Source organism: Motacilla alba, chromosome 20 (genome assembly GCF_015832195.1).
Source record: "Motacilla alba alba isolate MOTALB_02 chromosome 20, Motacilla_alba_V1.0_pri, whole genome shotgun sequence".
Lineage (NCBI taxonomy): Eukaryota > Metazoa > Chordata > Aves > Passeriformes > Motacillidae > Motacilla > Motacilla alba.
Genome location: NC_052035.1, coordinates 442,451 through 467,089, shown reverse-complemented (window position 1 = coordinate 467,089; position 24,639 = coordinate 442,451). Strand labels below are relative to the sequence as shown.

At 39.2% G+C, this 24,639-nt stretch overlaps 1 protein-coding gene across 19 annotated transcripts in view; it reads right to left on the bottom strand.

The window, feature by feature from the left end:
• PHF20 (PHD finger protein 20) overlaps positions 1 to 24,639 on the bottom strand; it is a 72,887-nt gene that overhangs the window by 38,041 nt on the left and 10,207 nt on the right. For 8 of the 19 annotated variants that reach the window (XM_038159079.1, XM_038159087.1, XM_038159089.1 and 5 more), the window contains 8 exons: positions 19,443 to 19,557; positions 12,749 to 12,920; positions 12,465 to 12,549; positions 11,685 to 11,764; positions 7,928 to 8,315; positions 7,432 to 7,539; positions 5,838 to 6,014; positions 4,839 to 5,018 (listed from right to left, as the gene is read on the bottom strand). In XM_038159079.1, coding sequence (XP_038015007.1) covers positions 4,839 to 5,018; positions 5,838 to 6,014; positions 7,432 to 7,539; positions 7,928 to 8,315; positions 11,685 to 11,764; positions 12,465 to 12,549; positions 12,749 to 12,920; positions 19,443 to 19,525 — 1,273 coding nt within the window. In that variant the 5' untranslated portion in view covers positions 19,526 to 19,557. The other 11 variants (XM_038159086.1, XM_038159088.1, XM_038159091.1 and 8 more) reach the window with 5 other exon arrangements.

Genomic DNA, 24,639 nt, shown 5'->3' with positions numbered 1-24,639 from the left:
TGTGCAAAAGGAATGTATTCAGAGTAATAAAAATACAGATGATCCCACAAAATTTCAAACAAAGCTTCAATCATTCCCATCACTACATTTTCCTTCTTTACAAGTAGCACAATAGAACTCCCTGTCACCCAGGCACAGCAGGAAACTGACAACCAACTCTGCCACCCCGGGGTACCTCCGGAGAGTCCTTGCTTCATACATTCTGAAAATAACATCCTACACCAATACCTAAAGAGGCAGCTACCATCCTTACACACAGAATTTTTGCTCACAACATATGACACTAAAACTGGTTTCTAGAGAAACAGGTTTGGTGTACTGTCTTCAGATTTTCAGGCAATTACCTTTACAGAGGAGCTTGGTGGGTATTTTCTGTAAGTACAGAGGAAAATGAATGGTAAACTGACACCTGCTGTTTCTCCCATGATTATAATCAAAATTCAAACTCCTTATCTGCTTTTCAATCAGCCGTCACAACATTAAGCACAGACACTCATGGTCCAGCATCAGTGTGTCCCATTAGTTTCACTACAGAGCAAAACATTCCTTGAGTGCTCCCATCAGCAACCATTCTCACTTTTCACTGGGCTGAATTATCCAAGGGTCAAGCTCTGATCATGTTCAGCAGTAAGTTCACTGTAAAATGCACAGTGTGAAACTTCCAAGTCCACCAGAGGTGTTTTTACACCATCACCAATTCTCGCTTTGACATGACTCCTGCTGGGACAGGAGTATTTGGCAGCAGCACTGTACCTTGACTGAAGGTCTGCCATGCTATGGCATCTCCTGCAACACCCTGGTAAACAATCCAAGAAGCCCGCAGTGCACTGAACTCTTCCCATTTTCCCCCACTTAAAGATGGCTTTACCGCAGTTTCAAGCCATTAGACTTCCACACACAACTGCTGGCTAAAATGAGGAGACCATCACTTTCTATTTCCTGGTCTCCAAAGAAATACTAAGTGAAGACCAAATTATTTCTTCACTTGCTGTTAAATTAAACACATTGAAACTCTCTAAAACTCATGTTCTCTGGCACATTATCTTCATGATAGGTCCTGGTAACAAACATGCTTCAGCTGATGGTTTTCACACTGTGCTTTGGACCTCTTCACACCACTGGGCAGTTTCCTCACTAATTACTTATTTCATTCAACTTATTTCTTCTGAAATCTTGTGTTGTTTTTCCTGAGCTCACTAAGTGTTTCATCATTTCAGCTCTCAAACTACATTTCTTCTTTTATTTTAAAAAACCCTCTCTCTTTCAGTATGTCAGTTGTGAAAAAAACCATCTTGCTTAATTGCTCTTCTCAAGCTAATTTAGGTAAGGACAGCACCCAAGAATTTCCAGTGCATCCAGAATCCACAAAAGGAGATGCCTGGTGTAAGAAAATACATAACAGCCTCAATAATCACTGATCATTATGTATTTATAAACTTGTGAGGTTTTGAGCTGTAACATTACTTGGCATTGCAAGAACTACTCAAGACAGTACTTCCTATGGCACTCCACTCACCAGTTTCCCCCTGTGCTGGAAATAAATTGGTACCAACAAAAGCAGCCTGTACTGGGCAGTAAAGCATGTAAGCCTTGCAGCGCACCACTCACACTTCAAGGTACCTTTGGAGGGGCCAGATGGGGGGGTTGTGAAGGCTTTACCCATACTTTGACCTGTAACTGAAACACTGTGACCAGACTGTGGTGCCCCACCCTAGGGAGCTTTAAGTGAGCAAGGCACGATGGACTTACGTACCTACCATATATTGTTAGCCTCAAAAATACAACTTTCATGCTGCCATGAAGGGATTAAAGCCTACTGAGGTGAGCTGCAGGAGAAACAGCAGCTCTTTCAAACTGATGAAAAGGTCTTATGCTTCTCCTTAACTAAACCCCAAAGCTAACAGAACAAAATCAGAAAAGCAGGTGTAAGTATAAGGCAAATAGAATCCCTAATGCATGTCTATGCAAATAAATAATTTCAAGAGTGCTAGCAAATACAACTACAAACATGACAGCACATGTGTGCAAAGCAAAGGCAGCTCACCTTTGAATCTAAAGGAATTTTTAAGAGTAAACTCACATGAACAGCAATGAAATGCTTCTGTTTTCAGATGTATGCAGAGCTTTAACTGGCTGCAAAAATTTGCCAACTGACTCGCATATTTTTTTGAAAGACAGCTTGATTTAGCTAAATTCTGATCACCACTTCTGGTCCCTTGTCATTAGAGCTGCCAAAAGCCAGCAGAACAGGATTCTAATCTTTCAGTACGTGTAATTATTCATAATTTTGGTGAAGCTTTTTAAAAAGGAACTTTATTTTTGACAAGCAATGGCATATTGCCCTTTCAGAACATGTTAGATTTTAAAACATCTCAGTCATAGGAAGACTCCAGTCTGTGTTTGCTGCTATAAATGTCTGCAATCACTATTAACCTTGAAGCATCTACCAACCAGTGACTAGAAAAACACCCTTTAAAAGGAATGCTCGTGTCCTTAAAAATTCCTAATATTCAAATGCTATAAAAATAATGTTCTTCCTAAACATCATGCAAGATAAAATTTGTACTACCAGAATGTACTACTCAACAATGCCAAAATGACACTAACAAATCACGCTGAGGGAAACACAGGTTTTATAGTATTCTCCTACAGGAAGATTATTCATTCTCACTAAGTGACTAGAACTGAAGTCTACAGACAAATAATAATGGTAATACTGGGTTACAATACTGCCTTTGTTCTACATATGGAAAGCCACCAGTAACTAACTTCCATGCTGTACATCGTGGGAATTTCATGTGCAACAGACACCCTCTTCTCCCACACACACCACCTACTCTCCAACAATATACTCTGCCCCCTGCCCAAGACCCAAATCTCTTTAAAACACATGGCAGACTAATGAACATAACTGTCTGACACACAGTTATTCTATCTAGAGCCTATCTGTTCCCCTGATAATCATCCATAAATTATTTAAATCAGCTCCTAGTCTCCAACACCAGCTATTTTTAGGACAGCGTGCCTGGGATCTGCAACATATCTACCCCTCCATAACAGGAGAAGCCACTGGTGATTTTCAGAGGTATTTTTCAGATCCCACCTAAAGGCGCCTGTCATTGTCATGCTGCTACACAGATGCACCATTACCAGGCAAAATACCAAGCCCTGCTGTACCCCCCATCAGGCAGGTCATCAGCACTGGGGTATACCAGTATAATCCCACAACCAAGACAGAGCACAGAGAAGGAAACACAGATCCACTTTTAACTACAAAGGATTTATCCGTGATAGAATAGATGAATTTTCTAAATCTGCTTGTTAATAACATTTTTAATGTTCGTTAAGTATGGAAATGTAGCTTTTTGCACTTGGATTTAAGGTGACAGTATTTAGTCCAAGACCCTACATGCTTTTATCACCAATCCTTAAATGTGCTCTACAATAAAAACACCTGCTTGCCACATCTGGATGTCCACTGGGGTGTGTGTCTGATTTCTAATGCTAACTGAAACAACATTCAATTAAATGAAATCCACATGCAGAAGTGTGGATTTTTACGTAAAAACAGTGTTGTGCTTCAGGTCAGAATTCAATGTGAGTGAATATTCCCAAATTAACTTTATTCTAGCTTGCTCAAGTCCTGACAAAAGAGGCAGGAACAAGAGTGTACAAACTCTATCAGAGCCTTTGGGCAGGGCGTTAGCTAAGCCCTGTTCCCACAGCTTTGCTGCTTGTATCCAGTGAAGCAAGCTCAGGCCACATCCCACACATTCCATTAATGTGAATGACACTACACACACAAATATTAAACATTCAGTTGGAATTGTCCTGAGTTTAAACCCAAATTACAAATGCTCAGCAACAGCTGAAGGAGACCAACATCAAAAGAGCTTGTATTTCTAAATAGTGTAAATTTTCATTTACACATCCAACCTAAGTGAAGGGAAGAGGTCAGTTCCTTCCAGCACTGAGGGTACCCATTAGTGGAAAGAGAGAGAACTTGTGACTTAACAGTTACACCCAAGTGAGTGAGAGAAGATAAGTACAAACAAGAGGTAAATTTAAAATAACCAACAAACAACACACAGAGATTACTCCAACAATGCTGAGAAACTGTAAATCTCTCCAAGTGCTCTGTCACACTTAAAATTAAACTTGTTAATAAACAGAGCATAAACTAGGAAATATGTACTTCAAGTTTCCCCAGTTAGCTGCATATCCAAAGATTAAAGTTATGAGAAATAATCACAGGACAGCACTGTGTTTTGACAGTCTACTATCTGCACAGGAAATTTTAATTTGAAAAGGCAAGGTAAGAACACTCCCCAGCTAAGAGAAAATAAGAGTAAATACATTAAGACAGTTCAAACTGAAATGTTTGAACTATTTCATAAATTTGCACTAAAGTCTCCAAGTCTAAACATAAGGATATAAAAATGCACAATCAGGACTTCCAAACAGCATTAATAGTAATACTACCACATATTTGCAGCACGTTAAGGAGAAAAGAACCTGACCTTTTATGGTGTTAAGTTCAATTTAATCCAGAATTTCAAACACTGAAAACAAGTATTTGTTAACTTCATCTTGATGATTCATTTGTTAACCATCATGCTGAAAATATTACACCAGTCATTTAAAAATTACAATTTCCACTTTTCAGACTGCTGTCCAACTTGAAAGCATAAGATTAAAACTGAGTCCACAAGGAATAAAAATATGCATTTTTTACCAGGGTTAACATTGCAAAAATGCTCAGTTTTAACACTTGCACAAGTACAAAACACCTGGTGTCATTTGCCTTAAGAAATGCATCAACATTAAGTATGAAAAACCTGAACCTGTAGCAGCAGAAGGTTCTTGAGTTCTGACAGGAACAGAGGAAGACTCAGTGTCTTCAGCTTTTTCTTCCTGCAAACTGGCACCTGTACTGAGTGCTGTGCTATGCAATGTGTTTCCAGGTGATCCTAGTTCACCAAAACTTTGGTCAGATTCAACAGGAATTTCTAAATGGACTAGAATGAGAAAAAAATTTCCTGTGAGTAAAATGCATACAAAAGCATACTTCAGAACACTGGGGGGGGGGGGGGGGAGGAAGAGAGGGAATCCTCATCACATTATAATGGAGAAAAATACCCATCCATGCTCTTGACTGCTTGCTCTTGGTCACACAATTTTTGTAACACAACTAATTTGCAATACCCCTCTGAACTTACAGGTACTTAGAAACATACAAGCTAACTGTTTCTAGCCCAGAATAGGACAGATCTCGTACCACTACAAGAGCTCCCTCAAAAGGGAAAGCCAGTGAAGCACAGGGCAGAAAAGGGAGTGTTATCTCAACCCTATTAAAGCATAAAAGCATCCCATTTTATGCTTTTAGTGTTCAACAACAGGATTAAACTGTAAGAACTGTTAAGAGTTCAGTACTAGGGCTTTTACTTCTACAATCTGAAGGTGCTAAAACTTTGTAATTACCTCATTTTCACAATCAGAACCTGCATTCCCTACAAAAGAAAATAAACCAATCAAAAAAACCCGAACCAACTACTTCCTTGGAAATGTTTAGCCTATGGAGCTCTCCTCTGCTGGTAAAACTCCCATCACCCGAGGGAAAGGCTGAGGTTACTGACAGAAAGGGAATCAAAAGCTAAAAGCCGTCAGGGCAGCAGAGCAATTGAAACTTTCCATGAGTTTTCCCTGCACCGCTGATGCAAACGGGTTTTAATGGCAGATATGGAGCCTGCAGGTTAAGCAACTGAAAATATAGAGCTTGCAACAACTACATGACCACCTCATCACAAAAATCTGGGGTACACTGTGGAGGCACTTACCCTTCTCAGATTCATTCTGGTTAGGTACTGCATCTTTCCAAGTCTGAATTTCCGTGGAAGTTGTGACAAGATCTGTATTTAAAATCTCATGGCTAATACTGGATGAGAGTCTTGAAGATCGCCTCCTGATCTGGTCTCTCTCAGCATTATCTGAAGAGTTCTTAAGTTTTTCCTGAGCTGGAACAGTTGTATTTAATGGTACTATGCAGTTACAGGAGTACAAACAGATCACAAGCAAACTTTCAAGGTCTTCCCTTCCTGTGACTCCTTTCAAAGTGTGTTTTTTAAGGATTAAGGCTAACACCAAAAGCTAAAAAGCCTGGAAAATTAGGCCACTGTAAAAGCTACAATAAGTTACAAATAAGCATAAAAATACAGCAAAAGATCTCAACTTTTTTTTTCTAGTAACAGATCTGAAGTATGAATACAAATCAGTATCTTACTAGTTTCTTACTGAGAACAAAAATTCCACTGAGTAAATAGTACACAGAAGCATACTGCAGAGCAGTGGGGGTGTGTTCATCACCTTACAGTGGAGCTGGTCTAAACAAACTGTTCCATGGATGTAAATAGTATCAGGAGTTAGATGAGACAATTCAGACACACAAAAAGCCGTGACTGAGCTGGATAACCTACACATACTGAAGTTTAAGACTGTGGTATTAAGGAAAGAGATCTTTAGATCTTCATCTCCTTGGCCATGACACTATTACAGAGAATATAATTTTCTTTCCTCATCAACACACTCAAGTTCTTCAGCCTCCACACAAAGCACACAAAGATAAAGTAGAAGCTATTCAACTGCAGTGGTGTGGTTTTTGCAGGGCAGCCAGGATGAGGGAAGAGATGAGAATCTTGACTCCATTTTTCAGAAGGCTGATTTATTATACTATCATATTTACTATATTAAAAATGCTAAACTAAAACTGTACTAAAAGAATAGAGAGAAAGGAATTATCAGAAGGCTAGACAAGAATAGAATGGAATGAATCACAAAATCTTGTGACTGACCAACAGCTGGACTGTGATTGGCCATTAATTAGAGACAACCATATGAGGCCAACCACAGATCCACCTGTTGCATTTCACAGCAGCAGTCAGTCATTGTTTACATTTTGTTCCTGAGGCTTCTCAGCTTCTCAGGAGAAAAAATCCTGGCAAAAGGATTTTTCATAAAAAAATGTCTGTGACACAGTGGCATGAATATTTACGTAGTATTAAAGTGCCCTTGCTTTAAACCTCCATCTGGTAACTGAAGAGTTTCTACAACTTCTAAGGCTTCTATAGCCTTTTATATATTGGAGGCAACATAATCACTGCCACCCATACATCTATGAACTTTTGCATCAAGGCTCACAACTTATGCCTCCTTTATCCAAAACAAACTTCTAAGATTTAGGGGGGAATTCCAGCATGATGCCACATATGAATGGCAAATTTATGAAGAACAGGTGCTGTATGTCAGCCAATGTATCTATCACAGTTCAAGATTAATACCAGAGCCATTTTATCCCTCCCTCACCCATTATGCCTGAAGAACTTTTATATTTATACACACACACATAATGTGAGAGCTGAATATCAAAAAACTCACACAATGTTTTTTCAATCCTGGGACGCTTCAATGGAACATCACATCCTTTAGGTATTTTCCGACGTCTTAACTCCAAAGTTATGGGCTGCAGTGTCTGAGAACTTGGCTCTACATATTTACATAACAGAAGAAAAATTGATTGAATACAAAGCTGTGAAACATTTTAATACAAATTCCCAAGCCTCACAATCTAGAATACTGGACTTGCATAAATACACCTGTATCTGGCCTTCTAAAACCCATATAGTAGTATTTAACCCTATGACAAGTATGCTTTATATTATGCGATGGTTACTTGCCTAAATCCAATCTCTGACCAAACCACCAAGGCTCCAAATTTCAGCATGTTCCTGGCTGTCCTGAACAAAGATGAACTTAAATTTTTTTAAGACTTTCTAGAGATTCAGGCTGTGAAAGAGCAAGACACTGCTTATTCCTTTAGGTAAGTTTAAAAGTGTTCTGGTACATGCCTAAACATTTAAGCTTGGCTACATACCTGTGGGAGGTGTTATTGGTGGTCTGCCACGCTTTCGCTTAGTTTCCTTCGCATTTTCCTCTGGACTCTTTACCTTGTCATTCTCAGGCTTCTTCTCAACTTGTGTCTCTACTGAATATTCCATATCATTCTCTGATATATTCTCTTTATCTTCTTTTCCATTCTTAGATACATTCTTTTCTGAGATCTTGCCTTTTTCAGAGATGACTATAAATTTTCCCTCTTTATCGGGTTGTTTAACTCGTTTCTCAATCTTTAATGTCTTTTCATCTTCGTCTTTCTTTGCATTACCTGTTGCTTTCCTCTGCTCTTTGAATTTCTCCTGGCTTTCAGGAGCTGATGGAATTTCATTACCTCTTTCCTTAGGCTTAGCATCATCCACAATATTCTAGAATAAAGAGAATGACAGGAAAATCAACTCACTGCAGTCTAAAAGCCAGCCCTCCCCTATGTATTTAGCAGACCTGCATCTTTGTCCAATTTTTCAAGTGATAGAAGTACACACTCTATTGCAACCCACAGATTAAAACTCAGAGGCACCTGAACTGGTGAAGGACTTGTGCAATGTGAACAGGACAGGGCAAGAAATCCATTCTTCACCACGCAATGACAGAAGACATTTGCTGTTCCTTTGCTCCCAGAAGTAGGCTGGGTCCCTATTAGCTCGTGCAGTACTACATAAAACCTACTTGGGACACTGCAGAAAGAGTGGGAGTCAGGAGCAGAGAAAACAGCAGACAGCGCAATTACTTAGATCTGCAAACTCTCTTCCTTTCACAGAAGAGTCTCATTCAAAACAGACACACAGTTTGCTTGCACTAATCATTGCTGCTTATATTGTTTAGGCTACTCCATGTCCTTCTCCTTTTGTGATCAGGTTTTACACCACTGAGATGGGGCAGGGAGGATGATACATGCTGATCATGTTTTTTTCCCCCTTCCAGTGATCCTACTACAGGTTGTCCTAGATGAACAGAAATCTTATCTACCTTTGCACATGGATTAATAATTTATATTTGGTCATGTGTCAACACTGCCTTTAGTTCAATTACCTTCTCTCTTCCTGTTGCCTAACTGAAGCATTAAAGAGCAACCATGCTCCTTCCCAGACACAGTTCTACAGGGCCTAACAATCTTGAACTTTGACCCAGGGAAAGAGGACAGGAAAGGCTAAATACCTCAACACCTTCTTGGGGAAAGGAAGTGGAACACGTGTTTCAAGCCATATGAAATTCTGAGAATGCACTTAAGACTGACTATTTCCTTGTACTGCACTACATCTTGCCTTGTCCCACTCTAATATTCCTGTCTATCTGTGGCTTACATGAAGTGATACCTTTTAAGGTATTTTCAGACCACAGCTTTAAGAAATAATACTGCTACATTAAAATGGTGAACGTGCAATCTGCTCGGCCCTCCATAACATTATTTCAACCATACTTGGTACAGATGTGATTTTTTAAAAAAGTCACTGTTTAAAAGCATGAAATTGCTATATACAGACATGAAAACAGACAAGTAAATGGGAAGGAAGTCTTTCACATGTCTGAGCACTCCTTTTAACAGATGTTCTATAAGTTTGTATTCTGTAAATTCCTTATGGGAGAAGCTTTAGCAACAACTCAAACACTAGGGGAAAACAAACAAACAAACGAACACCTACTACCTCAAAAAACAACCCCAGGCAACTATGTTTCAACACTTTCCATGCTTACAAAACCATCTGATTTGAATCAAGTATGTGGTACTGGAACACTCTGAAGCCATCCTAGTCAAAATATTCTCAAGAAACTGAATCGTGAATACAGTATGTCTGAATTGCCTCTTGGTGTTCCCGAACTCTTCAAAGCTGTGTGTCCTTGCAAGGGCACATTCACATTGTTACAGGTCATTAGCATTTTACCATCATTGTTCAACATAGCCAGTTACACACTCTACACGGGGACAGAGTAATACTGTACTTAAAGGAATTATGACCTGCTTATGTTGCCTCCTTCAGGAATTGTGTGGTTTGGAGCACTTTTTTTTTTTTCCTTAACAAGTACTAAGATTTGAGCTATGTCTGCCTTCATGACTACACTCTCTCCTCCTGAAGGACAGGAACAAGACACCTTCCAACATGCTACTACACTACTGCTGTACCCGTTTTTTCTGATTCTTGAGCACTCCAGTGGTTCAGGTGTTTGTTTTTGGTTTTTTTTTTTCAAACTTTACTTCTGGTTGTATAAGTAGAGCTCACTAGGAAATTCTCACTTTATGCTTTTTTATGCTAAAGGACAGAAAAATGTTCTAGCATAACTTAAGAGATTCCCTCGGGCTAAGAGAAATCTTCTTGGACAAAGGATAAAAGGAGAAAACAGAAAGAACCAACTAAAAACCCCTTTCATCTCCTTTCAAAACCTTTCCAAAGCTATGCAGTATCATGAAACTTCCTAAAAGAGAGACAAAACATTTTTGTTTACTTATGCAGAGGTATTTCTTCAGATTGTTCAATTCCATTTATTTACTGCTAAATAACATAAAAGCATTTCTCATGGAAATTAAGATTCTACAGTAGTTCACTTGTGAGTATTAGTCAACTTTCCACCACACACAATGATAATCATTTAAAAGCTATTAAGGGAACTTTATGGCAAACGTGAAATAGCATTCCGATCCAGCCTGGCAGATACAGAAATCTGGAGGACTGCCATACCTCTCCACAACAGTGACAAACAAATTGTACCACTGACATTCATTACTGGAATCTGTGTTTAAGACTTCTACTCGGGGGGACAGATTCAATTTCCTTGCTCAAACTTAAAGTTTCAGGAAACTAAAGGCAGAGAGCATGACAAAAAACCCCACATGCTACAGTTACCACACAGGAATGTGTGGCAACAGATCAGACTTAAAACCCTGTCTGTAATGAAAATTATTCTGTTTAGGTATTTAAGAAGTTTTAACCAAGTTACTCAAGGCCAGAATTTGACCAGCCTTTCCTACATGCCTGTACATGAAAATCAAAGTACAGAACAGCACTTCCTCCTCCTTACCATCAGCAGGACAATTTCTATTTTTTTGAATGTAATGGCTCACTACTACTTTCTATCATGAGGTGAAGGTTGAACCCACTGCACTGAGCAAGTGAAGGGTTGGTAAAACAGCCAAACCACAGAAGGGAAACAAGGAACAGTTAAAAAAAGCAGATTTTTCTCCAAGCTGTGAGGTGAAATATTAAGAGCCATGCTCCTTAAGTGACTCATGAATATTAAGCAGTTACTTCGGGAAAGAATAGTTTCTGTCCACTCCATAGCTGTCACTCCTTTATTTTAAAATATATATTTTTTAATGGATATATATATATATCTCTCTAAAGTCATCTCAAACAGGTCACAGCATGATTCAAAACCTTACCACTAGCTTTAGTATGTACATTCTGAATTTTCCAACGACTTTTAGAAATCTGTTTTACTTACATACCTATGACTTCTTTAGTTCAAGAGGTGCATTTAAAGAACCTGAGAGCTCTGCAAATCATACCACAAAGATTCACACTTCATTTTAAGGGATTCCCATTAATGAAGGAGAAATGAAGTCCCCTTTTCCCCTTTCTAAGATATCCATCATCCCTTTTCATTTTAAGGGACTTCATTTCAGACATACTGTGTTTTAGCAGTAAAGGTTTTTCATTAATTTCACATTATATAATTCACCAAATCTAGCCACCTGAACTGCTCATTTAAGAATACACTAGCTGCACAAACACCATACTTACCTGATCTTTGGAAAAAGCTTTGACATGAATGTTTTTGACTGTCTGAACTACACCATCATAAAATTTCACAGTGTAGGTACCTAAAATACGAAAACAAAGTGCAAGAGTTCCAAGATCAGAAGGTATTTAACACAGCACCACCTAATAGCTCCAATACTCCAGCTGCACAATCAGCCCTAGACAAAAGCTGCTTTACCTGTGTTGTCAGAACCCTCAACACAGAGCTCCTATCACAGGCCAGGGAGACACAGCAAAGTTATCCAAAACAATTCTGGTCAAAATAAAGGTGTATGTGTAATCGTAGAGTTGCTCCCCAGATGCACCTTACTCACAAAGCCCCAAAATATTTTTGGTGGAATATCGCAATATATAATTACACAGTCCTTTTCTCTCTGATCTTACAATACAGACAATCTAAAGCAAGCCCAGCATTACACCAAATCATTCACAGTTCCCCCTCCTCTTCTGATTTTTAAGGGGATTTCGCAGCTCTGACAATAGGTTTTATTGCAGTTTATAAGCAATAGCAACAAATTTAAGAAACAACTTCTTCCACATATATACTTAAAGCAAGTACTGACTGGATAGCCCAGCAGAGTTTTTTTTCCTCGAAAAAAAGGTAAGACATTAAAAAAGTTAATGACAGACTACAACACATAATTGAAAGTGCAATTTTTCACAGCTGTTTTCCATCTGCTGTAGTATCTCTCCACCTAAATGAGGTTCCAGCACAATTAGAAATACATAGCTACTAAGTGTGACAAAACCAGGAATCCTTACCATCTTTGTTAACAGAAGTAACTTTGGCTGGATAGAAGCGACAGTCAGACCAGCATGCCAATACCCGATCATTGATATGAAATCCCTAAAAAACAGTAGTTAAAAGTGTCTTCATCTGAGAATTACTGAAACATACAACTTTATTAAAACATTTCAATTACTAGCTTTCCAATGTTTAGAAGAAATCATAAAATTTACACAGCAGGTAACACAGCAACAGTGAAGCATTTTAAAGGTCATCATTCATACAAACGACACACAAATATTTTCAAATTTCCACTTACTGCACAACCTTCTTCCTCATGCAATCCTTCTTTTCTTAGCTGTATTTTCTCTAGGGGGCGCAAGTACGGACTGTCCCAACAAAACCATTCATCATATCTATGGTTCCAGCGCTTGAAATGGATAAGTACTTTCCCCTCTTCATAATCAATTTCTTCAATGTGCGCTGGATACCTAGTCAAAGGTAGATTACAATATTTTCATTATGAAAAAGGTAAGCTGTCTCTGAGACTTTCTACAAATTAACCTTGGTTTAGCTCCTCCAACTGTATTAATTTGATGTGCCACTTATATGATGCTACATAATGACGGAGCAAAGCACATAAGAAAACCCAAAACTGAACAGCAAATGCAAACATTGGCTGCAGCAAGAGAAGACAACTAAGGAGTTCTTAGTCTGGCATGGAAAAAATTTAACTACAGATTCACAAGTCAGAAAGACCTTCCCTACATCTAGACATACCACATTTTACAAAATCAATAACTTCAGTTCACTATTATCAATAGTAACACTTGGGTGCCAACACACTCACTTCTCTAAGACACCCATCACCAGACATCATGAATCATCTACCCAATGTAACAGCAAAACCCAATAGGCACACTAAACATAATTTAAGTTTTAGAATCACAAAGTTAAATTTCATCTGCAAAATCATGGGATTTTTAAATATAAACTTCTTAGTACATTAGTAGTAGGGGAATCTGAGATGAGCCAAATTCAAATGTTTCTGATCAGGATGACCTCGCAAACTCTGTATTTCTTTAAATTGCATTGGTAATTTGTAACTTCAGTACAGATTTCAGAATCACAGTTACTTCACTATCGCAACTGAAGGTAACATTGAAGTACAAAGCTTTCCCTTCCACAACAGTAACATCAAGAAAAAATTTCCATTTGTTGGTGGTTTTGGTATTCTGGAAGAAAGACAAGGCCTCAGTGAATTCTTGAACAAAGGGCTGAAGACAAAACTCAAATCCACAAGTATTCTTTATCTGGTATATCACACTTGAAAGACAGAACAAGTGGTAGAAAGAAGTGGCATCTCGAAAAGATCAAGCATGATACCAACAGTAAAGCCTAGACATGTAAGAATTAAAACTCAAATGCAACCCAGGCTACTGTTCTACAACCCTACACAAAGAGAAAGCAAATCTACCTACAACTAAAATCCTCCAGCAGATCTAAGTCATGTCATGACTTCACAAAGAGCTACAAATAGGCCATACTAGAGACTTACACTGCAACTACAGATTAAGGATACTCGCTGCCATACACGTCAAGCTATGCCATTAGTTCATCCCAATGTATTACCAAAATGCATGCAGCAAAGGCTGTGGAGGAAAGGAATTCCAATAGGAGATATTTATGGCAGGGAGATCTGTAACTGGCTACCAAATTCTTGGAAAAAAAAAGAAACTTCTTTCCTGTGACAGTCAAGTTACTATGTATTTAGATAACTCAAGTACCATCCTCCACAAACTCTTGAGGGGGCAGTAGTCACAGTCACAACCTAAACAGATTATTTTTGGATATCACTAAGTACAGGTAATGACAAAAATCAGCATCCCATTCCCCACAATCTGAGAGCAGCAAAAACACATAAGAAATCCCAGATCCTCTCAACAGGAGAGCAGCCAGAAGGGTGCTCTTGCCATTGGGACTGCAGTACGCCTAGATTTTCAATGATGAGGAGGGAAGCTAATAAAAAGGACAGAGTGCTGACTCAGTATGAAGCTAGTAATTCTGTCCAAACAGATAACCACCTCTAGGAAGCACAGTCCACTTTCTACCACTGAGATGAGACAAGTCCAAGTTACAAGAGCCAACCAAATCAATGATGCAAGACTGTTCCCTGCTTCATATCCAGCAAAAGAAGGAACTTTCTCCACCAAAACTGTCATCCTAGAATCATACATCAGTACCATCTGCACCTATCCCACTTCACTAATGGGAGTTAAGATCATCAAGAATAGCATATCTGACAATGACACCAAATTTCAGTCTACCTGAGTAAGTATGACTGAGCTAGAGCTTTCAGTTCTTGGAGAACATGCTGCAAAGCCTCAACATCTTCTCTTTCTGAAGCAACAAGCATCAGTTAGCATATGCTCAGTGCTCTTGATTGAAGCAGTAAACCTATTACAAGCTGTGCTAGACCTATCCATGAACTCTGACACACCTCGACACCACTTTTCTTTCAGATGAGAGCACTTTCAGCTACAAAATAAAGCAGAAAGGGTCACAGAAAGGTTCATAGGTTCTCAACAGCCCTGAGCACCCCACATTGACAGGCCAAGCTTCCTTCCTCCCACACCTTTTGTAGAACTGAGCAAGCATCAGGAGGCACAAGTGCTCACAGACCTATACAGAAGAGTGACAGAACATTACCCATACACTTCTTCCAAAGAGCCTGTGAACATGCATAGGGGTAGAGGTAACTTGAAAGTAATTCAATCTTGTTTATTAAAAAAAAAATACTATGAGGAGGATACACTAAGTGAAAGGCCAATAGCTGAAGCCTGGATAAGGCCCCAGAGAACAACTAAGATATGTCCAGGGTGGCCCAACACATCCTCCCCCAAACCACAAAGGAAGTATTCAGCTGACTCAATGGATATGATTTATTAAAAATATGGATATTGATCTAGTACCGATATCCAACTGTGACAGACCAAAACTTTCTAACAGTTTAAAGTTAGAAAGTGTATGTTTATTGTGTCGCAGGCAGTGTGCGGGATAGCTCCCAAATACACACCGCAATTTACAGGTGATTACAGAGTTCTTTTATCTATGCAAGTATTGAATACCCAAAATACAAATACATATTCATGACTTTGGTACATCCCATTCCCCCGCTTCATATGGTAATTAGTTCAAAAGCTATTAAGCATGCCCAGTGTGTTCCTTTCATGGGGAGGCCTCCCAAAAAGAAGTAGTAAATGTAGTCTTCCTCGTTCTGACCTTTCTACCTTTTCAATGCAAATGTGACAAATGAACCCTTGGAAGAACTCCCATTCCTTGTCTTCAATTGGTTTCAGAACAGAGGAGGCCCACAATTGTCTTACCTTCCTCAAAGCTATTTGTCAGTTTCTGTATTCTTCATTATAAACCCAGCTAACCAAACATTATGTTGACAAATAATCAATTATTAGTTAACTACTAACTCTTAACTTCATCAAGACCTACCTATTTGTTTTAATGAGCTCCAACAAAGCTTATCTCTAACTAAAATCTTAGCTTCTCTAAAATCTCTAAATTTTTAAAGTTTATGTTTCAGATATTCAAGACAGCTAAACAGATCCTGGGTAAGAAAACCCCAAACGGTACTGATTTAAATATTTATCTGAAACACTGTGAAATTGGAGACAACATCTTGCAACATACAGGAAGGGCAAAACAAGTCATTTTCCAGCTCAATTTTAAAGGAATGATGCAGTCATACATTTCAAGGACTTATGAATTGGCTAAACAGTAAGGGAAAATCTCCAAGATGCCTAAACTGCTGTTGTTAGTTTTCTAAGAACCTAAGAGGCAATCAGAAGCTCAAAGAACTAAAGAGACTATGGTTAGCAATGACTAGCAACCACAGACTACAGCCGTCAAAGCACAGCAAACCGTATGAAAATAGGTTTATGGTAGACAAATGTAAAACTATCCTCTTCTGGGAACAGCTAAATATCTGGAAATTCCGTGGACTAGATCTGTTTCCCTTCTCTTTTTCTACATCCCAAGACAGAATTGCTATAAACCCCCACCTCCTTGGAACCTGGAAGGGACAAGCTTAGTGCAGTCAAAGCAATGCAGAGAGGAAAGGAAGCATCCAGGAGAACCAGCACTGCGAAGGACAACAGCTATAGTGGTTCATCTTTTTAGTACTTAGAGACCGATTCCTGACAGCATGAACCACTGAACTATGGGACTGACAATCTGAATCTTAACAGGGTAGCACCATACTCTCAATATTACTCAAGAGCTCTAAACCATAATCAAAAGCCCCTTCACATCCATTTCACTCAGACAATAGACAGAAAAACTTGGGTGTGTCACTACAACAAGGTAACAAAAGGTAACATCATTTGCCTATTGCAGCCAAATAGTGCAGTCATCCTCTTTTCAGGAAGAGAGGATGTAGCTAGCCACCACTCAATCAGTGTAAATGATTCAATGCAAAAGTTTCAAAAAGTCAATTCAGCTGGGACAGTGTGCCCGTGTCCATGGCTACAGCAACCCCACTGGGATCCCTCCACTCAGGGCTGCCCTACTGCAGCAGCCCCTCTCCTTCATCCTCTCAACTCCAGCACTATGAGACCTTTCAGCGTCCACAGAGGCTCTCTCCCCATAGCAACCTGAGGTCAACAGACAAATCTTTCATGACAGTTTCGATGCATCAAACCAAGCCCTAAGAAACACCAAAAGTACTCACTATACTCCCTGGACTTCAAGTACAGGACATGACAGACAACTGCACCAGGAACTGCAGTGCACTGCCAATATGCTGATTCCAAATACAACAAAGCAACCTCTGGGATGAGCAGTAAAGATACAAAATTCACTTTGCACTTTGACAAGGGGCAGGCTCCACACTGACTACTCTGCTGGCATACAGTGTTTTTAATTCACTAGGGTTTACAACACATCCAAACACCCTAGAAGTCCTTAACTAGCAACTTGGAGCACAAGCTATTGACATGAAAGAGAGATATATGGAACTCTGACATGAAGTATTTTCCAAAGCATCACTGCCAACAGACTGGCAATAGCGGCCCATGAATTGACTGATGTATTTGGTACGGAGAACAGAAATCAAAGCCAGCACTTTAACTAAACAGGAAACTTGTGACTATGTTTTAGCACCAATACAACAACAAAAGTACACACAAGAAAAATTTGGACCTCCAAAGGTCTAGCATTGGGAAAATCAAGTGTCATCAAACAGAAAATCCTGTGCCCCTCGAGGAGTGCACAGTAACCACACCACAGAGTGGTGGTCCTGGGTGCACAGGGGCAGATGAAAGCAGCAGAGGAAAAAAAAAAACAGTCTGCTGACCTCTACAAATCCACACCCAGTGAGTTGTGTCAGCACTGACAGTTTTGCTAAGCCCCCAGCTCTTAAAAATTTTGATTGAGAAACCCTAAAAATGCAAATGCACACAATCCAGGGTTCAAAGCTTCGCAAAGAAACAAAAGATTTCAGAACTGGAGAGTTCATAACCAAGTTGTGAGACCAGAGTTGCAAAGCACTGTGTAAGGACAGGTAATTTAAGATCAAGTGTTTCCAAAAACCAAGGAACATGGAACAAATAGCACACCCAAAATTCAAATTTAAGCCAAGGGATATGCAGAAAGTAGAGCAGGTTGTTAATTCCCCCCACAAAGCTTTCCTATGCAAGAGTTATGTACACTCAAACACTGTTGTTGAACAACCATCAGAAGAATAAGAGTCATGGACACAAGTTATTAGCCTTACTCAAACAGTAGCTACACCAAACTGCATCTTTAAAAAGCCTACATTACAGACAGGCTAAGAGATCTTATTTTTGTAAGCCTGACTAATTTTTTTTCCCTGTAGTAACAAAACTCAAGAATATCAAAAATGGAGGCAGGTTCAGATTAGTGCTTACCTACACAAGTCTTGGATACACAGCTAAGCCAATTTAACATGTGAATAGGATTTAATGTTCATATTTAATGTTCTTTATGGAAAGAGCTGTTTTCTCATTTTCACAATTCCAATGCCCTTGTACCTGGAGAGAACGTGCTCTGCATACAACCAAGACGTTTTGGAATAAATCCCCTGTGTCCAAGGCAGTGCACTGTCTTCCCGAGATGCCCAAATAGTTTTCAATACTGACTTTGCACACTTCACCTATTGGCAGGTTCCAGAGCTTTAAGTACAATCATATCTAACCCACACAGACTTCTTAATAAAAATCAACTACAGATGACTTCTGGAAAGAGAAGTTATCTACACGAGCTAACAAAACCAAATTAATTCCTGTATTTAAGAAGTCTTTGGCAATTTTCATTTTATCTCTCATTCACTGAGAACTATTAAATGCTAAGTTTTGAGCTACCTGAAATGTACAGAGTCAGAAAATTCAAAGTTAGCCTAAGTAATCTGTAGGCTCTTTTTCATCTTCCTAATGCAGTGGTTCATGAAGAAAAATGTTCTTCCTCACAGCCGAGAGTTGCAAGACAGGCACCAGACTAGACTTGTTAGCATGGAAATGTTTCTCCACACAATTCTTTAATTCTAAAGCTGACCACCATCATATGAGCACAGGCCTAACAAACTCCATCAGATTTTGGAGCCTATGAATTCACAACAGCATCTGGAAAAGAAAGCAGCAAGGATATTGTGTACTGCAAAGAATTCTTTCTTCTCTAATATCTACTCTGCAATATTAAGTATAGCACAGAACTTAAAGGGTGAATTCAGGAGAATGAGAGCCTGAAGTCCAGCTAGATTTAGGAGCAGTCCTATTCTCAGACACAATACCAGTACACTTCTGGAGGGCCAGCACAACATACCAGCATCTATTGCCCATCTCAATCACTGGTATATAAACTTTTATAAATTAACTACTTTCCTACAAACCAATGACTACGACGCTAAATATTGAATCAATACAAAATGTTATAGATAGTAAAGACTTAAAATCAATATAACATGAATGGTTTTAAAAATATACCAGTTTTTTAATCTGTCACGGGCTTCCAACTGGGCTCCCACCTCAAAGTTGATCCCTCTTCTATTCGGAGGATGTTTTGTCATTTTGTAATATCAACACTGCTGATTTTATTCCCCTGAAAAATGCAATTAAATATCAATCACTAATCAAGACATACACAAAATAAGCTTATGCACTATAATTCCCAGAAGCCAGATGTTAAGGAACCACTGTAATTTTGGTTTGCAGAAAGTAAGTGGGCAATTATTTTTTAAACAAGGGTTTCCAAGTGACAGTCTGCAGAAGGATTCCTAAAGTATGTTCCAAACGGCAGCTACTGGACCATGAAAAGAGTGAAGCTCAGCCTCTACCCATTGGTCCAAGCTCCAGGTCAATTAAGAACCACGCAACCCAGTGTTTATTCACAAATGAGACCAAAGCTTCATAATATTTTCTCCCCCCCCCCCCATTTTGATGAAAACAAGGAATCCAGTAAACAGGAAGAGGGCAAAACAAACACAATGACAATCTTTCAACAGCTACCACATTAGTGAAATACTCTGGAACATCATGTCACCTCATCACTAGAAGTGCAATAAAGTTCAAAGACATTACAAATATGTAATTTTTCAAACCAATTTTAAAAGACTCTCTATACTCTTTGCATATCTGCATTGTTTTCGTCCAACTTCTCCACTGTTTTAACCAGAATATAAAAAAGCCTTCATTCATTAATATTTGTTTCCAATAGATAATATAAAAGATTAAGAAATCTTGCTCTAGTAGTTTCTCTCAAGGTACACATAGTGAAAAAGCCTGGTTAACAGCTATTTTTCCTGATTTTTGTCAGTTGTTTTGTCAGTTGTTTCCCACAATTTTAAGATACAAATTATGATCCATTCCTGTAGTCTTCAAGCTCACAAGATCCAAAAACACAAGTAAGTCTTACTCAATATCACTGTCCTTAGAGTAAGGTTGTGTCTTGAAGATTCAATTACAGATGGACGAAACTGAATCAAGTTAAAAGAAAAAACCTAGTCTTGCACTACATGAACAAGGAGACATGCACAGAAATAAGCACTAGCATTTTGGTTCACATAAGGCATAAATAGCAATGGTATCAACTAAGCTGCATCTACAAAAATGTTAACATCGTGAAGAATTACTCTAATTTCAAGTGTGGATCAGAAATCAAAGATCTTTAGGAATACTGTAGAGCTTTTACGATAGGCAAAACCTACTCCTTTACCACACTTTTTAGGCCAGGCCATTTGCCAAGGGCTGACCACAGAGACAGCCCAACCACCTCCATTCAACCACCACACTGCAAAAAAAACTTCTCTACCAAAAGCTCATCTGCTGCCTTCCTCTAAACAGTGCTTTTAGACTGATCCTCACCTCTATTAAAGCAGCCTGCAAGGGTACAGGGGAAAAAATACTATTGCCTGTAAGTTGGATTCACAGCAAAAGACAAGTATTCTAGCCATCTAGGAACTGAAAAAAATTAATTTCCTAGAGTAATAGCTGATAGCAGACTGAGCTCTCAAAGTATCACATTGGATCTGAATCAGCCCAGTCTTCTAATGGTTGGGGTGGGAGTCCATAACTTTTAATTGGGAAAGGAAATTAAGAAAAACTTAATATAGTTGGGATTTTACAGTTTATGTTGCATCAGAATGTAGAAATTGAAAAAAAGAAAAAGGCAGCAAATGCAAAGCTATAGCCACTATTTTCTTTGCAGATTTACATCATTACACCTTTCCTCCCTCTAGCAAGGGAATTTCATACCTTCAAACATTGAGCAGACATACATTTTGCTTAACACTTGAAGAAATGATATCTGCAAGGTGATTCTTTTCCTAGTACACTTATTTTTCCTTTTTACTAAGGAAGGACATGCAAAGTCAACCCACATGCACTCTCAGTGCATTATTTCAGCTTCCCACAGCTCAGTAAGAGCTGCCATCTGGATGAAAGGGATTCAATCTCAGCTCACCTCTATGGGGCTGGAGAGGAACATACCCATCTCCTAACTTCAGTAACAGGGCCACACACAATAGGGCCTCCACAAACACATTTATTTTGGCGCTAAAGGTCTTACTGTGGTTTCATTCAAATATTTTAAAAATATGAGTATCACAGCTAATAGGAAATGTGAAGGAAACAGCCAAAGCCATTTAATCAGAGTTACAGAGGCAACGCATTCCATGAAAATCAGAACACAGCTAATCATAGTCAGCTAACACCAATATTAGTTAAAGCACACACATACTGCATTTCACTAACTCAGCTAAGCTTGTTAGAAGGCAGTAAGTCACAAAGTTGAAAGAGAGAAAAAATTTTGTGAGCAAAAAATCTCATATCATTGGCCCCTCTTCCCAAGACTTCATTTCTCTCCCCTTACAAGTTACAAAACTTGGGCTGCTTTGGGTTCTCTCTCACATCCTACCACTGGCTTGCACTGTGGTCCTGCTCCTCAGACCATGAAAAGCAGGCTGGCTTTTCCATTTACAGCAAATTTCAGGAACAGCTTCCTCAAGCAGATGTATACTTGGCAGAACATTACACGAGATAAATTACTCAGTAGACTGTCTCAACCATCTTACCCCAAAATATCCAGCCTTACAGCAAGACTGAAACCATGAGACACAACTTTTACTGAGAACATAACATGGCTCTGCAGAAACTAAGCCAAGAGGCAGTGCCAAAATACACTTCACCAGCATGACCATGACCATACTGATAACGTCATTTCTCAGAAAGCCAGCACGAACACAGAGGCTTGCCACTTTGAGGTTTTATGTTTCTGCCCCTATCCTCTCCAGCAAAGATTGCTTAAAAACCTTGAACTACATTAAAACACCTTGTCACCAAACAACCCCAGACTGATGACACATTTATAGCTACAACTTGGAAATAAGAATCCTTTGCCAGAACATCTCTCCTAAAATTTTCTTCACCAGAAAATCAATTTGTATTAACTTGGTATCTAAAGTGACACACGAACAGGATTTCCACTCTGGTAACTCTGAGAATACATTTATCCCATGTATTCAAGACCATGATTAAAACAAGGAGACTAGGCCTACTCCAAGAGCTTTATGGCTTTTCTCCAAAATATCTTACTTCTCTATGAGGATCAGATCTGTTCTAGGACCAAATACTTCACAATTTAGATAAATCACTACCTCCAAAACAAAATGTTTCTAAATCTGTATTACTGAAATACATGTTATTTAAAAAACAGTCTTTTCTTCCCTACCAAAGTCATCATAAGGTAATTTAACGTTTAAAGACTATTCAACTATGCAGACAGATATCAGTGACAAAGGTACACTTACCTCAGGGCAATGCAGAGGAAAATATATTAATATTGATTCCTTCAGGGATCACAATTTTTGACTCCTGAAACAAGCTTTCTGCTCTGCTAACAGTGCAGGTCCTGTACACCTTCACCTGTAACTGTTCTTACTCTTTGCAGTTTTAGGCTCTGTCAGTGCAGAGCCCCAAACCTGGCATATCACCAAGTTCTAACAGGAGTGGGCTCCTCTGGCAACTGAAAATCTGTTTCATATTATCAGACAGAGCAAAGCCAAGCAGTTATGGCAAACTTTCACTAATAACAGCCTCTCCTGTTTCCTCTGTGAAAACTGCAAAATCACTGCAGCCTTTTCCAAACCACACCTACCCTGGCAAAACTATTTTCAAAATCCCCGTGGAGTGATTAAACCATTCCTTTACAAAGTGTCATACCAAAACCCCTTCCCTAAAATCAGCCTCGCTTTCAAACTTCATTCTGTCTCAGTGCTGCTTCATAAGCAGTTCAGAAGAAATGCAACTCACTTCCAAAATTCAGCCTATTTCCTTCATTCTTTTGTGCATCCATGCCAAACCCAAGGATTTCCCTCCCTCTGCCATAAGGATACAATAAAGAAAAAAAGAGGAACACCATGGAAAAAAAAATGTAGTTCTCTGACCTGATAAAGAAGCACAGTCAATTTTGACAGTTTGCATTAATATAATCCTACTTTGCACTGAGAATTTATATTTTGTTCTGGATGGGAAGCTTGCTGTCCCAACTCCTAGGAAGCACTCAGTACCTTGGTGGTGATTCCACAGGACTACAGGGTAGGACAGGTAATAAAAAGCACTAGCAAAACCAGGAAGTAAAAGCAACCACCCAGAGATTGTCTTGTATTCCCTGGAGATGCAGCACAGATGTTGCTGACCTGGGGTACTGCAGGCAGCATTGTCACTCCTACACAAGCAACACAAGCTTGTTTTGTTTCCTTCAACAACAAAGCATGTTTACAGTTGATTTCACAAAGCCTAAGGTTAAGACTGACTCTGCTATCCTCTCCAGCACCACTGCTCCAAATCTGCTTGCACATCTACATATGGAACTGCCAAGGACTAAGTCCATTCACATTCTGTACATCAAGTTTTTCTTACTCGTCAATGTAGTTAGTTTTGACCTTTTATCATCTGCACCCATGACATTAGCCTCACGCCTCCACCAGTGGCAAAAATGATGAAAGCCTCACCCAGTTCACCCCCTACAATATGCACGCCCCCATTGGGAATGGTCAGTCCAGAGAAGTCCATGGACCCCACCACAATTGGAACAACTTGCAAGTGGATGACCACAGCCATGCTGTGCTGAAACCACACACCTGCAGATGAGAAAAGGTACGATATCAAGACTGCAAAACAGTATTTACAGACACCACTTAGACTATACAATCCTAACAGCATCTTATGAAGACTAAGTGGAAGTCTCACAAGCACCACTTAAAAACTGTATTGGCACTGGAAAGCTGATTACAATAAACTTTTATTGCCTGCAGACAAAACACCCTCTACCTGGCAAGTTTTGACTACAGCAGCAGTGCTACCATGAAGTATGCCTTACTGTGTTTTGCCCTACACATAAAAACAGATAAAAAACTCCTATACCTGCTGAACATGTTAACCCAAGAACAGCCTCTGTTCATCCAAGGATGTCTGCTCCTGCCTCACGTTGGTTTTGTGTATCATTTCACAGGTAGGTTACTGTTTTCGGATAGGACCGTAAGTTTCAGGTGATGTCCTTCACAACAGTATTTCATACCACAATGCTTAGATCTTCAGGCAAGTTTTTGGGTTTGGCATTTTTTTTAAGTAACAGGAACAAGAAAGATTTAAACTAGACAGGAAGACCTGACACTGCAACAAATTT